Source organism: Siphateles boraxobius, unplaced genomic scaffold (genome assembly GCF_051911475.1).
Source record: "Siphateles boraxobius isolate OS27281-9 unplaced genomic scaffold, OSU_SipBor_1 7, whole genome shotgun sequence".
In the NCBI taxonomy this organism is placed as follows: domain Eukaryota; kingdom Metazoa; phylum Chordata; class Actinopteri; order Cypriniformes; family Leuciscidae; genus Siphateles; species Siphateles boraxobius.
The window spans coordinates 33,369,361-33,385,970 of NW_027509197.1; the positions used below are offsets into that span (position 1 = coordinate 33,369,361).

The following is a 16,610-nucleotide window of genomic DNA, read 5'->3' on the forward strand; positions in this document are numbered from 1 at the left end:
GAATAAGTGCAGCTTTGTCACTCAGCTCAAATGAAAGGGCAGCTAATCCTCACTGTTTGCTCAGCATTTCAATAAGAACTGAAATCATTTGTCTGAAAGGATTACTCGCCATCTCCAGTGGCCCTCTCTGACATGTTATTGCACAAAGGTTGCTCATTATGGAGTTCATGTATTGCTTTTAAATATCTTTTTTTCTCTTAAAATTCTTTAAAAGACAAAACAGAAATGAGCCAATTGTTGACATACAAAAATCATACTTTTGTAAAGCAAAGCGCAGATCATTTGCTCTCTAAAGAATCTTAAGTAACACCACTCAACACAGGAATTCATAACATATTCCTGTTATATGGCTACAATAGAACATAATGAAACATCACATTTTAGAGGATGTTTTTTTTCATTTTCTTGTCACTTTTGGAGCCATTTATGGCTGGTATTTTATTTATTTTTTTACCCATGAAAACTGACTCTATTACTTACGTCTCTAAAAGTACTGTACTGTACCACCTTCATTTTTTAAATGCCAAGGGCGCAGTGCTATAGGTCAGTGGGGTGTTCTATACCCAGTGAACCGGTCATTTTGACGTGCTCATCTGGGGGTTTGAAGGGTGTATGTCAGAAAGGATTCAGTGTCTTTAAGCTGCTCTCACTGAGCTGGACATCTGTCAGCCAGTATTACTATCAGTCCTAATGAAAAGCAGAGGTGAAGAGCAGTCCCATTATATCAACACTCACTGCTAGACGTCCTGATCTGGGTCTTATTGCAGTTGTCATTGCATAATCACAGGCAAATGATCATGACAAATTAAGTCACAATATGGAAGAAATTGTGAGCTGGTGAATCAAAATGCCAAAACAAATAGTGATGACAAATTGTTCTTGGCATTTACTACACAAATATCACAATATATAGCTACACTCACCGGCAACTTTATTTGGTACACCTGTTTAACGGCTCACTAACGTACATATAGTCCTCAGCCTAGATGCATTCAGGCATATAGACATGATCAAGAAGATCTGCTGAAGTTCAAACTGAGCATTAGAATGTGGAAGAAATCTGATGTTGTTGGTGCCACAAGGGCTGGTCTGAGTTTCAGAAACTGCTGATCTACTGGGATTTTCATGCACAACTATATAGGGTTTAAAGAGAATGGTCAGAAGAAGAGAAATTATCCAGTGACCGGCAGTTCTGTGGGCGAAAATGCCTTGATGATAAAAGGCCATGTCACAAAGCTCAACTTATCGCAGACTGGCCAAACAGTTTGTCTTGAACATGACAATGAGTTATTTTACTCAAATGGCCTCCACAGTCACCAGATCTAATAGAGCACATTTGGGATGTGGTGCAACGGGAGATTCCCATCATGGATGTGCAGCCAACAAATCTGCAGGAACCAAAACCTCTGAGAAATGTTTCTCAGGACCTTGTTGAATCTGTGCAATGAAAAATGAAGGCAGTTCTGAAGGCAAAAGGAGCTCCAACCTGTTACAAGCAAGGTGTACGTAATACAGTGGCACAGTGCTGTGCAACATTCAGAAACCACTCTGACTGGGATGTTTTTCATTTAAACTGAGAAATAAACAATAAATATAAAACATATTAATTACAATTTGGGATATTAAAAATGTAATTTAGGGAAAAAAATAATATTAAGGATACTGCTCTATAATCAAACAAGTAAGAGTTATTAAAATACTAAGAATTTCTGAAGTTCATTGACAATTTTTGCACCGAAATTGTGATGATAAAATAATTTCTAATAAAAAAGGATGAAAAATGATTAGTAAGGAAGCAAAACAGAAGCATTTTCACCAGTGGTTTCACACCTTTGAAGCCCATATTATGAAAGGCCCACATTCACATTTAAATTCTTGATTAATAAAAACAAATAAATGTGTGTGCGTGTATATATATATATATATATATATATATATATATATATATATCCTGTATATACATCCTTTAGTCAATCAAGTTAAACACATTACTTGTAGATCAATTAATCATACTGTGCAAACAGAGAACTGAGATATGATCATGTTTATAGTATTAGCAAATAAGACTTGAATGAGTCATTCATCACAGAGATGAATGAACATGAAAAACACTGGGGACTATGAAAAAAATAAAACTAATAATCAATTTACACAACACTGAACTGAAGGATTTAATCAAATTTAGCAAACAAATATCCAGCACAAATGAACGAACTCAGAGAAATGTACAGTAGAAACAGCGTAATTTAAAAAATACCTGAAAATAAATAAAATGATTCATGTAATATTGATGCATATAGTGTTTTTAATAATGAACAATAAAGATTCATGGAAAGTATAAATTAATGAAGAAATCATTTAAATATATTATTTTATTGAAAATGTAGTATCTTTATGTACAGCCTCTCATACATATATACTATGGACTTAAAGAATTCTCAGTGAATGGAAACTGTTCTCTCTCTCGATCTCTAAAAATAAATGTACCAAATAACATACCTAGTTCTCCTCCAGCTCTTAAAATACAACTAGTATTGCAACCTGGAAGGTAAACATTAAATACACAATGGAGAATATCAATATTAATGATCTATACATTATTGCATCATCAGAGAGCTGCAGATGAGTACAGTCTCGTGACAAATAAGGATATCACAGAGAGATGAAAGGCCCACGGTTTTCCCATTACACAAGAGAGTTTGAATCATGATGAAAACAGGCTGAATCTACTTATATGACAAAAAGAGGAACCCCAACACATGGAGAAGAGTAATGCTGTGTTTCCTGTCAGATGAAAGGATAAGAGTGAACTGGTGATTGAGCTTAGTGACTACACGATACAAGACAGCACACAGGCCAAAAACTGCATCACAGGCTCCCTGACAACATCAAGCCGTTGACTGAACACGGTGAGATTCGGGGTTGTTTCTGACAGCGCCTCCAGGCGTGTGCTTGTCCGGGGTTGGTTGAGTTGAAAAGGAAGACCATGATAATTCAAGTCTTTCAGGAAGCAGTTCAACACTTTATTTGAAGTGTTTTCAAATGCAAAAGTCCTCACTAAGACGGAATATATTCCTGGGTTTTGCGATGGTGAGGACAGTTGAGGATAAAGTTTTAATAAACACACCATTGTTTCAAGATCTGAACTTAGTGTGACATAGTTCCAGAAACGTCTCAGTAAGGCGCAAATAAGATGGAGCCCGCGGTATGTCGGATCGGTCCCGGAGCGGCGCGGAGAAAGGAGGTCGGAAGCGAGGCCGTCTGAAAGATGGAGGTGTTGGGACGAGGGTGGAGGGAGAGGGACGGGACTGTGGTGGGGACTGCGAAGGGTGTGTGGAGGAAAGCCTGTGAAATGGGCTTCACCAACTCATTCTGCAGGGTGAGTTTGGCCTGGAGGAAAAGGAAAAAAAAACACTGAATCAATTTGATGAAGGAGAAAGAACAGTGTCTACATCAATAAAGAAACGAGGACTGCACAATTAATCGAAAGGACATTGATTATATGGCCTAGTGTGATTATTGAACCTTAAAACCCTGTGATGTAATTAAATATATGCTCTGGTCTGCATGCACCATGTACATCTGAGGTTTTATCAAATTGTTTTTAGATTTGGAATGTAAAAATAGTCTATAAGCGTCTTCCTTCAGTTCACCAATCTGCAAATAATAAAAATAATTTTATTATAAGTATTACTATTGAACCTAACACATGATATGCTACTACTACTACTACTTATAATAATAATAATTAATATTATTATTAAGTTTAATACTTTATGAATAATAATAATATAAAAAAGAAGAGTTATTGAAGGCGTTATTATTATTATGCACGTATCTCAGGTTATTTTCACGTTATTTTGCACGTATCTCAAGCTGTCTGGCAGACATCTCGGCATGGATGAAGGAACATCACCTGCAGCTCAACCTGGCAAAGACTGAGCTTCTCGTTCTCCCTGCCAATCCGTCTCTACAGCACGACTTCACTATCCATCTAGAGTCATCCTCAATCACCCCATCAAGGTCGGTCAGAAATCTTGGAGTAATATTTGACGACCAGCTGACCTTCACAGACCAATTACAAAGACAGCTCGATCATGCAGGTTTGCAATGTATAACATCAGGAAGATCAGGCTTTTCCTAACTGAGCATGCAACACAACTTCTCGTCCAGGCCCTGGTCATTTCTAGGCTTGATTACTGCAATGCTCTTCTGGCTGGACTTCCATCATGTGTTACTAAACCTCTACAAATGATCCAGAATGCTGCAGCCCGCCTTGTCTTCAACGAGCCCAAAAGGGCTGACGCCACTCCTCTGTTCATCTCACTGCATTGGCTACCACTCGCTGCTCGCATCAAATTCAAAGCTTTGACGCTTGCTTACAGATCAACCACAGACTCAGCTCCGTCCTACTTTCACTCCCTACTACAAGTCTACGTCCCTAATGCAGAATCCCTGACAGCATTCAAAAGACAACTGAAAACTCATCTCTTCCATGAGTTCTTAACATAAAAAAAAATTATAAAAAAAATTCCTTCTCTTTTAAATCTTTCCTTCCCTTTTAAATCTCCCCTTGTCTGGCTTTTGCTACTCTGAGCAATGCCTGAACTTTGTATTTTGAGCACTTCTTGCGTTGTTCTTGCCTCGTCACGATGACTCGCTTGCTTTAGTCCTCAGTTGTAAGTCCCTTTGGATAAAAGCGTCTGCTAAATGAAAAAATGTAAATGTATTTTAATTTAACACTTTACAAATAATAATAATAATAATAATAATAATATTGTTATAATTATTACTGATAATAATAATAATAATAAAATAAATATTTGAATGCTTTATTGGTAATAATAATATTTTTTGTTAGTTTAATACTTTACAAATTATTATTATTTCTATTACAATTATTATTATTATTAATAATAATAATACTTTATTGGCGATGATATAATAATATTAATAACAATAATAATTATTATTAAGGTTAATACTTTATTTATAATATTATAATAGTAATAACAACAACAACTATAATGATGATAATAATATTATTTAATACTTTACAAATAATAATAATAATATTGTTGTTGTTGTTATAATTACTACTACTAATAATAATTTAAAATATTTTAATGCTTTACTGGAAATAATAATAATAAAATACAAAATAATAAAAATATTAATATTATTATTCTTTTTGTTGTTGTTATTAGTAATTATTAAAATATTGCAGTTTTTTTATAATGCGAGTCTATAGATTGGAGGATCTGTGCATTTGGATATTTTCAAGTGCGATTTACAGAAATCATCCTAAACTGTAAAGCTCATCTGAGCTAGCAACAGTAACCAAGGGAGGTGGAGCTTAGCGAAAGGCCAACTGTACTACGAATAGTAAGTTGTTTCAAGCATATTTTGCATATAATTTGAAAAAATGACAAGCGAGTATTAAGCTCTTGTGATGCATTAGCATCCCAAAGAGGTATTTGTCAGCCTAGAAAGTGTGGAACAAACTCCTCACAGCACTGACACTTGAGATGCCCGAAACACTTGATGAAAGCGCTTGATTATAAAGAGTATAAATAATGCATTACTGCCAGAGAGCTGGAGCTGCGCTGCTGCTTGTTGTACGGGCTGTATTTGGGTTTGGTGGGTTTGCCAGCCACTCTGTCCTTGTGCCGCCTACTGGAAATATGCTGTGAAGAAAACAGACTAAATTAACCTTGTTATGCAAGTGATACACATTTGTGACCAAACTTAACACTGAACTGAACTATACAAAAACAGCATAATAGGAAGTACAACTTCATTTTATCCGCATGCAAATTTGCTAGGATCAAGCCACAGAATCACATTACTATTTATAGTGCTTTCATTATTCACCACTGCACACATTATGTTTTGTTGTAAACTGCATAAGTAATGATCATGCCAAATGCAACCAAGGACACAAGCTAACAAGAATACACCCTCTTACACTGACGCTGAACTGAATACCTGTTTAAGCTGGATTTCTGAGTTGACGTGGACATCACAGATTTCACAATGAAACGTCTTGTTCTGTAAGCCCGAGCCTTTGTTAAGTTGTGTGGCCTGAACTTTGAGTTTGGACCCGGGTCTGGGGTACGCTTTAATGGGCCCAGCTCCATTTCGTGCCTCCAGCATCGTTTTATGCTTTGAACCTGGTGAAACAGACACAGTAGAATGCTTTCTCTGGCTTAAAGGGGGGAAAAAAGAGACAAATCTGTTTATTCAGTGCAGCTGTGAGGCTTTTGGTTGCATTGATCTAACTTTGCACAATTTGTAACACCGAATATTTCAATTAAGTCAGATGAGAGCTTGAATTACCTTATGCTCATTTTTACGGCCTAAGGTTGTGGAATATACTAGTAAACAGTGATTTTGTTGAAGGTATAATATTAAGCAAGACTGTATGTATATTTTAAGTTTCCCAAAGACTTACTAACTAATTCTGTGATACGCCCCTTGTCTCACGATTTGCGAGTATGAAAATGTCAGGACAATCTCTGATTGAAGTGATAAGTTTTATTTATTTCATTGAATCAGTTCAAACTGTCTTTAAGTGAATCAATTCAAAATTTGGGATCAGTAAGATTTTATTTTAGAAATGATTAATAAGAAATGAATACTTTAATTGCATGCATTAAATTAAACAAAAGTTACAGTAAAAACATTTATAATTTTACAAAAGATTTCTATTTCAAATAAATGCTGTTCTTTTAAAACTTCTATTAATCAAAGAATCCTGAAAAAAACAAGTTTTCAACTGATAATAATAAGAAAGATATTAGAATGATTTCTGAAGGATCGTGCGATAATGAAGACTCTTTTGAACACACAGAAATAAATAAATAAATATACACAAACTTTTAAACAGTTGTGTATATACTGAATATTGTCAAAAGGCTGAAAAATATCAAGATATTTTGTAGCTTTATCAGCCGCCCGACTCTGAGCACATTCTTCTATAGTGTGTCTGGATAATGTTTTCTAAGCATAAAAAAGCTATTTCTTGCCTATTAAATATTTTAAAGCTGAGCGTAACTAGAAATAAACGTATATTGCCTAAATAAATGTTACTGTCTTTTTAATATTTGATTAGCCTCAATGACTTTTCCAGGCTTTTTACAATTCCGCGATATGTCCAGGTTTTCCATGACTGTGGGAAACCCGTCTACATTTTCCAGTTCTTCATACATTATCAATGATGAGCCTCACAATCGCTACACAGGTTTTGAGTTATGCTTTAACTGCAAGTACATTTCCACACTCCCAAGCCTCAGAGGGTCACTTCATGAAACATTTATGATAAAGAAGGAGGGAGTCGTGGGAAAGAGTGTGATGCGGCCACACCTGTGTTGTGTGCCTCCAGCTGTGAGAGCGAGTTGACAGCCACTTTACACAGCGAACAGTACAGGAGCTTCTTGGCTTTCTCGTCCTCAGACTCCACGCTGGGCTCTGACGGGGCCGTTGGCACGGCTGCTGGTTTGGAGGTGTTCTTCAGGGCTGCCGCGTGCCCTGTCGGCTCGGTGGGTGGGCTGGCATGCGCGGGTGCCGTCTTGCATGGGCTGGGCACTACTGCCACCGCGGGCGCAGCGGGAGCTGGCACAAAGGCTTGCGGGGAGGCAGGGACTTTGTGCGCAGCCAACGGCTCTGCACTTTTCTCTGGGAACATGAGAGAGAGAGAGAGAGAGAGAGAGAGAGAGAGAGAGAGAGAGAGAGAGAGAGAGAGAGAGAGAGAGAGAAACAAGAAAAGAGCAAATCTGACAGTTAGTGGTGAAGGGCTCGGCATGTTGGATTATGCGCTGCCACATTTTCAGCTCCTTCCTTTTTTCCATTATTTTGTGTGTTAGGGTTTGATATAAGGCCTTCGCTGCAGGCAAGCACTCTAGTTTCTATGTCAAATGAGTTACAACCAGTGCTGAAAAGATCACTTACAAAAATTGTACATATTTTTTAGGTAATGCATTCTGACTATTTTTTTGATTACTTTTGAACTAACACATAGATTTTAATAGCAGTATTTAGCATCATATTCATAACAGAAGATATATTGTATATCAAAAACTTAAAACTAAAAAAAAAAAATGTGTACAAAAAATATAATAAATAAAATTTTAAATATAAATAAACAAATAAATAAAATATATTCCATTTTTTAACAACAACAAAGTGTGGTTCATGAAGGAGCTGCTGGGGGTTTGTGACAATACTGATAATTAATATCATAACAATGAATAAAATAAAATAAATAATTAAAAATAAAATAAGCAATCAAAATAAAACACTTGAACGGCTGCTTGTAATGTGACCATTAACCAACATTAGAGAATAAATAAATTATTAATAATTTACTGGCATTGTGTGAATAATATGAAATCATTTAATCAATAAAAACTAGGTAACTGTATTGTGATTATGAGTTTATATTATATTATATTATATTATATTATATTATATTATATTATATTATATTATATTATATTATATTACATTACATTATATTATATTATATTATATCATATTATATTATATTTAGGGCTGGGAAAAGATTAATCGCGATTAATCGCATCCAAAATAAAAGTTTGTGTTTACATAATGTATGTGTGTGCACTGTGTATAATTATTTTGTATATATAAATACACACACATGCATGTATACATATAAGAAAAAAATTATATTTATATATAAAAAAAATATATTTATATATAATATAAATAATAAATAAATATATACAGTATATACATGCAAATATTTCTTAAATATATACATGCATGTGTGTGTATTTATATATATACAAAATAATTATACACAGTGCACACACATACATTATGTAAACACAAACTTTTATTTTGGATGCGATTAATCGCGATTAATCTTTTCCCAGCCCTAATTATATTATAATATTAAAGTGAAATACAGTACCGGTCAAAAGTTTGGAAATATTCATATTTTTAATGTTATTCTTTTTTTTAAAGAAGTCTCTTAAGCTCATCAAGCCAGCATTTATTTAATTAAAATTATATAGAAAAAAACAGTAATATTGTGAAATATTATTTCAATTTAAAATAATGGTTTTCTATTTTAATATACTTTAAATAGAACTTATTTCTGTGTTGCAAAGCTGAATTTTCAGCATCATAACGCCAGTCTTCAGTGTCACATGAGGCTTCAGAAATCATTCTAATATGCATATATATTATCAATGTTGGGAATAGTTGTGCTGCTTAATACTTTTTTATAACTGTGATCATATTATTTTCTTAAAATATAAATATTTTGTAACGCACTATCGTTCCAAAGTTTGGGGTCAGTAATTTTTTTTTCTTTTTTTTGAAAGAAATGAATATTACTTTTCAGCAAGGATGATACATTTTTTTTTATAAAAATTGATATAAAAATATTTTTAATCGTAGAAAAGATTTCTATTTTGAATAAAAGCTGTTCTTTTTACTTTTTATTCATCAATGAATTCTGAAAAAAAAATCACAGGTTCCAAAAAAAATTAAGCAGCACAACTGTTTGCAACATTGATAACAACTAGTATCAAATCACTGAAGACTGGAGTAAGGGCTGATGAAAATTCAGCTTTGCATCACAGAAATAAATTATATTAGTATATTAATTGAAAACCATTATTTTAAATTGTAATAATATTTCAATCACAATATTACAGTTTTTTCTGTATTTTTGATCAAATAAATGTAGGCTTGATAAGCATAAGAGACTCCTTTGAAAAACATTTAAAATAGTAGTTTCCAAACTTTTGAACGTTACTGTATATCTAATTACAAGTACACCATCTTTCGAAATCTGATTACGAAATCTGGATTACATATAATCACTTACGAGCCAGCACTGGTTCCACCAGCGCTTGATAGGGTCAGGCTGCCTTCTAACACCAGTGACTGCTCGGGTCCCGCGTGCTGTAATGTGATAGGACGTGACCCCTGGATCGCCCACCACCCTTACACCCTTGTCATAGCGTTACATACCGCGGGAGGCCCTAGAAGTACTCTCCACCCACTCTCTAACAGGCTTCTGAGGGAATATTCCGCTGGTTTATATGAATGTCACTTTCTGCTCTTGCTTTTTTTTCTCTCCCCGAGGACTCAAAGCAGCCAGAACAGTCGAATGTTCCCCTATACAGTGACATTACACCCACTGACACTAACCTGAACCTCTAGGCTGGAACTGCTGCTCTTTTGCATTTTTCTTTCTCCCAGTTTCAGTTTATATATCAAATCTTCCAAAGCGTGGTAGGTGGAGACATGTGCCTCTTTGTTCTTGTTCTCACTATTTTTTGCGGTGAGTCATAAAGAACGTATTGTAACCGAGTAAGAAGACAGATCAGAGGTAAAGTACAACTATTTGGAAAACTTTTCAAAACGAACAGAAATCATAGACTCTGTAACAAATCAAAGTACCCTGCCTCACTGTCTCTACATAGGCAGCTGCTAATTTGAAATGCCCAACATAGGCAGTAAAAAATCTAAAGCACACAGAGACTCGAATTATAGTTGCTGCTAAGCTAACAGTGTGATGGCGCAGTGGATAAGACACATGCCTTTGGTGAGAGAGACCTGGGTTCGAATCCACTGTGAGACACCAATGTGTCCCTGAGCAAGACACTTAACCCCTAGTTTCTCCAGAGGCGTGCGACCTCTGAAATATAGCAATTGTAAGTCGCTTTGGATAAAAGCGTCAGCTAAATGAATAAATGTAATGTAAATGTGATACTTTAATAAGCATAAAAACATGCAGCACACACAAATAATCAGTCAAGTTTAATTAGATTAAAATTTTATAATGTAAGTTTTTGGTTTCGGATGATTTATAAGAATATACAGTAGCTCAAAGAGCAGTATGATGTCAAGGTAATATATTTGATTCCCATGGAATGCATTAACTAATAAAAATGTCTTGGATATACCTCATAATAAAATGCAAATGTAAAATGCTGCAATAAATATTTATCTGGCTTTTTCAGCTGCAGAACTACTTTCTGAAGGATAGTTGAAAAGGGTGGGGTCGGCAAAGCAGCATTTATTTACAGTAAAAAAATAGGGTAAACCAGTAATATTGTGAAATATTATTACAAGTTAAAAGTAACTGTTTTCTATTTTAATATATTGTAAAAAAAAATGTCTGTGATGTCAAATCTGAATTTTCAGCATCATTACTCCAGTTTGCAGTGTCACATGATTCATAAATCATTCTAATATTCTGATTTGGTGTTCAAGAAACATTTTTTATTATTACACTTGAAAACATTTGCGTATTTTTTTAGTGGAAACTCTGATACATTTTTTTTTTACCAGATGAATAGAAAGTTCAAAAGAACAGCATTTATTTGAAACAGAAATCTTTGTAACAATGTGAAAGTCTTTACTGGCACTTTTGATTCATTTTAATGTAATCTTGCTGAAAATTAAAAGTATTAATTTCTTCAAAAAAAAAAAAAAATCTCACTCACCCCAAACTTTTGAATTTGGCTAGAAGAACCAATCCACCCTTTGAAACAAAAGTGTTAATGATGCCTTAAAATACAGCCTATGTAGACAGCACCCTAGGTTTTGGGCCAGAGCCACAGTGATAACAACTGGTATTTCTTGTATGGATGCAGATCAAGCAGTGACCTCAATGTTGAAACGACCTTGCTATATCATTTCTGAAAAAGTCTGGATGTAAAAAAAAAAAAAAAAAAAAAAATTAAAAACCAAACATAGCAATTACCGTGCACACACATCCCAGAATAACACACGGAGCTCTGAAAAATGACATAAAGCAAGCTCTTACGTAAAGCACTGGCGCTAGCAATTTTAATGATTTAGTGCTTGAAGTTTTCCCATGTAAACTACAACTGACTGATTTGTGTGTTGCCAGGGTTTGGGGTGAGACGGAAACAGCAGCCCCCTCTCGAGCCTCAGTCCGAGCTCAACACCGCACTAATGCGACGGCATGGCAGTGAGGACCCATAAGCCATCTGTGAATCAGGCTGACATTCATTTGGCCTGATTTGTGCACAGACACTGCATATAAATGAGGACCAGCACTACCTAGTAAACGAGACGCACCCAAATCTGCCTCAGAGGCTGTAGCTAGAGAACGAGCAAATTCGGAAAGTATGCACTTGCTCGGATTTGCACCCCGTAGGGCATGTGTCTTGGTACATCCCAGTCTTAATTCTTAATCAGACACAAGGGCCTGGGATTGAGTGGGTCACAGTGTGAAGAAAAGATCAGATGATTATGTTCTTTGAAATGTAACACAAATCTAATTCAGTCAAATCAAAGGCCAGAGAGGATGAAAAAAATGAAAATAACAGCATCCCACCACGCATCCTACCGCCTGTTCCAGTTCCGTAAGCGTTTCCATAATTAAACATTTAAACGCAACACAAAAAGATCATGTGCATGCAGGTAATGATGAAAGAAGCAAACAGAGCAGCGGGAAAAGTGTTCTGTTGTTAGCATGATAAAGCATATGGCTTATTACAGCCACAGTAGGGCTGCTGCTTACCTCTGCACATGAGCAACGAGAACGCCCTTGGTCACCCTAAAGTAGTCTAGATGCTTTTATGGGGAACTACGAACAGTGCACACAAACACAAGCACATGGAGTGTGTAAACAGTGGCGAGGGTTCGGGGTTAGAGCGACGGGAAGAAAAGCATGGAGTTAAACGCACATGGAGAGGGAAGGACAGGAGAAAGAGGATGGACAGGTGATGTGGAGCAAGAACAAAAGGAGCTATTAACCTGGTTGGTCAGAGCAGCTGGCAGTGACTGCAGTGCAGGAGGAAGTGGTGGTGGTGTTGGTGGTGGTGGTGATTGTCTTAGCACCGCTGTCCTGGGCGGCTGCACTTTTCTGCTTATTTTTCGTGGACTCCTGTGCTTTGAGCTTCTTGGCATGTTTACTGCCTTTGTAGTGCGCCTCGGCTTGGCTCTACAAAGGAGAACAAATGAACCATCCAATCAGGCTCATTTCTAACAACTAGCATCTACCATCATGGACCGCAATCACACATTCATTTCAGACATGCTTTCAATAGCAGGCACTGTTCAAATCAAGGTAAGGATGAGATTTGGGTGAGCAAATTTTCCAAAGCCTAAGAAATAGACACGGACATGCCGTGTTTAGAGGGGATCGATTCTCAATGGAAAAAACGAAATGGACATCGATAGCTGGCACTCATTGAGGTTGTTAATGGAGAGTTTACTCGTGTCTTTAGTTGTTCAACTTTCAAGTGGAGATTTAAAGAGAAAATGACTACTTCACACTTAAATAGAATGAGAGGGAGCGAGAGAGCTTATGATGGATTCGGATCCCTTTGAATATCTGACTGCTAAGAATTAGGGGCTTAATTTCTCATTTTTATGACATCAAAAGTGACAAAGTCCCAAAAGACCTGCAGATGGATTTTCTCTCCAAATGCTGATATTCTGTCACATTCACTAACTGCAAGTTTAAGGGATTTCTGACAGTGCGGGGAGAAGCCAGACAGCACCGCTCATGGATGTTTTTCCTGCAGATTATTCAAACAGGAAGCCTGCAGTTTCCAGTTTTCGAGGTGTTGAAATAGCAATTACAGCAATTGTTCTTTTATTCATTATTGGCCCTCCATAATGAGATATAAACAATAGCATTACATTTAAATCATTAGGATTTCCATCACAAATCAAACAACAAGCATTTCAGGAAAGGGCCATTCACACACTGACAGAGATTTTTCTCAACAAGTGTTGCTAATCTTTTTATTCATCTTTTTTTTACCTTGTAATTGTCTTACATTTATAATTGAATTAAATTATATATTTCATATTTGACATAAATATATACATATATAAAATTACATTTAACTATAAAATTATAATATATTAAAACATTATTCTTATGTGTGTGTGTATATATATATATATATATATATATATATAGTGCTAATCTTTTTATTCATCTTTTTTTACCTTGTTATTGTCTTACATTTATATTTGAATTAAATTATATATTTCATATTTGACATAAATATATACATATATAAAATTATATTTAACTATAAAATTATAATATACTGTATTAAAACATTATTCTTATGTGTGTGTGTATATATATATATATATATATATATATATATATATATATAGTTAAAAAAATAAATCACTCTCAGTGTGAACCTTCACCAAACCTGTATTTGGGGACTTGGATATAGGGACGAGTTTTATAAGTTCAATGATTGCAGAACAGTATTGGATGTGCCTCTATTGAAAGAAACATATTAACTTTACTAGTTAATACATACATACAATTGATCACAACAAACACACGAACAGACAGACAAAATAATATCTATTACAAAGCATGCGGCTAACATCATGTAGTAAAGGTGCTGGGATTAAAGAGGGGTCAAAGTTCTTTTGTTTCTTTTTTCTGTCATAAAGACAAAATGGCTGCCGTTCACTTGTGATCTTGTGAATGTGTGTTGAACCATCTGAGTCAGAGCTGAAAAAACATGAAATATGATAAGAGAGAAGAAAGACAGAGACAGACCAAGCGAAAATGAGGTGCGTAACATCCATCGCACCAACAGCACAGATTGCTTGTTGAAGTGACAGGCATGAGAGTCATAATGACACACAGGACGCTGCTGCAGACAGTGACAGGAGAGAATGATGTGACGACCTGGGGCATTTTGTCTTCTCTGCACTGTGCAAATGTTAGCAGCGCCTGTGACCTGGATTAAGTGCACTTAACATTTATAAATTGACTTTCTCCCAAGCTAAGTGTGAGCCAATATCAATATTTACAAAAACATTCAAAACCGGACCATGATTTCAGTCTTTATAACATCAAGTGTCTTCCAGCTTATAGTTCTAGCAATCACAGGGCCTCATTCCTGGAACACGATCAGCAGAAATGTCTCTGTAAATTGTTTTAAACATAGAACGGGCTTACAAACCTGTTTATGTTTTGTGAACGTTAAAGGTATAGTTCACCCAGAAATTAAAATTTTTCCATAATTTACTCACCCTCATGTTGTTCCAAACCTGTACGCATATTTCTTTCTTCTGCAAAACACAAAAGAGGATATTTTGAAGAATGTTGGGGTCCAAACAACATTGGACTCCATTGACTGTAACTGTATGTAAAGTGGGGGCACTGAGGCATTTTTTCCCCCCAAATGATCTTCTTTTGTGTTCCACATAAGAAAGTCACCAATAAATACAAATTTCCAGATTTTAAAAGCACAGTAGCTAAACAATATCTTAACATCCACATCAATCAAAAGTGTAAAGTATAAATTGCACTGTTTATTTTAAGTTCTCAATTCACTTCCCAATGAATTGAGAAAATGAGCCTGAAATTGCAATTTGAAAATTAGCTCCATTGATTAAAAAAAATCTGGAATTGGAATCAGAGCTGATTACAAAAATTTCTGGAATCAAACGGCCCTTCGATTTAGTCTACCATTCAAAAGTTGGAAATGTAAGATTTTTTGAAGTCTCTTATGATCACCAAAGCTGTATTTACTGTATTTGATCAAATATACAGTAAAAACAGTAATATTGTGAAATATAATTACAATTATTAATATATTTTAAAATGTAATTTATTCCTGTGGTCAAAGCTGAAATTTTAGCACCATTACTCCAGTCTTCAGTGTCACATGATCCTTCACAAATCATTCTAATATACTGATTTGATGCTCATTAAACTTTTCTTATTATTATCTATGCTGAAAACAGTTGTGTTGCTTCATTTTTGTGGAAATCATAATACATTTAGAAAATACAAATGCATCCTTGCTAAATAAAAGTATTAATTTATTTAAAAAAAATCTTAATGACCCCAAACTTTTAAACAGTAACGTACACAGATTATCAAAATCAACCATCAATTTATGCGAGAATGGTTTGAAAAACGATTCAATATACAAATTAATTCTGCTTGTCTTGAATGAATAGTCACAATGCTGTAATTTATTTGTGAATAGTTTCACAAACATTTTTACTCAGAAATTCGTTCCGTTTGTGTATCATGAATGAGGCCCATTGAGCGTATATGACATTCTTCAGTGAACAGTCAGGCACATACACGCTTTATTAATAGCTATATTGCAAAAAAAGTCTTTGCAACAAGAGCAGGACACGAACAAGCAAACATAAAAAGACTTGCATAGGCAATAAGCACCAGTAAGCCTTTCTGCTGATATTTGGAAATCTGAGCTGCCATCAGTGCATTACCCTACAGCTGTCTCTGTATCCTCCCGTTCAGCGCTCATGTACTGTACAAGAAACCTGTCAAACACATACACACCTACACATTGTAACAGGCTTTGACTTTGTGGTTTTCACAGGCCTGGCTGATGCAATACACAGACCGGACTCAGAAGTGTATAGAAATGTATTTGATTTCCTATTTGTCATATTTTTCGTTATTCTGTGATCCCACTTCAATGTGTCTTATAAAAGTGGTTTGTACATATTTCTTCTATGTTAAAAGTCCTAGTTGCAGAATGCAACTGAAATGCCTAAAAGTGAGCCATATACAATACTTTAAACATAGATCCTTTTTTAACAGGACTACCTGTTTTTCCAAACAA

The 16,610-nt window shown here is 35.2% G+C and overlaps 1 protein-coding gene across 3 annotated transcripts in view; it reads right to left on the reverse strand.

Moving 5' to 3' along the window:
* Positions 1 to 2,146: 2,146 nt before the first annotated feature.
* Positions 2,147 to 16,610, reverse strand: part of znf385b (zinc finger protein 385B) — a 134,487-nt gene continuing 120,023 nt past the window's right edge. For all 3 annotated transcript variants that reach the window (XM_077215973.1, XM_077215972.1, XM_077215974.1), the window contains 5 exons: positions 12,772 to 12,958; positions 7,366 to 7,677; positions 5,989 to 6,173; positions 5,586 to 5,687; positions 2,147 to 3,390 (listed from right to left, as the gene is read on the reverse strand). In XM_077215973.1, coding sequence (XP_077072088.1) covers positions 3,175 to 3,390; positions 5,586 to 5,687; positions 5,989 to 6,173; positions 7,366 to 7,677; positions 12,772 to 12,958 — 1,002 coding nt within the window. In that variant the 3' untranslated portion in view covers positions 2,147 to 3,174. The remainder of the gene's footprint in view (positions 3,391 to 5,585; positions 5,688 to 5,988; positions 6,174 to 7,365; positions 7,678 to 12,771; positions 12,959 to 16,610) is intronic.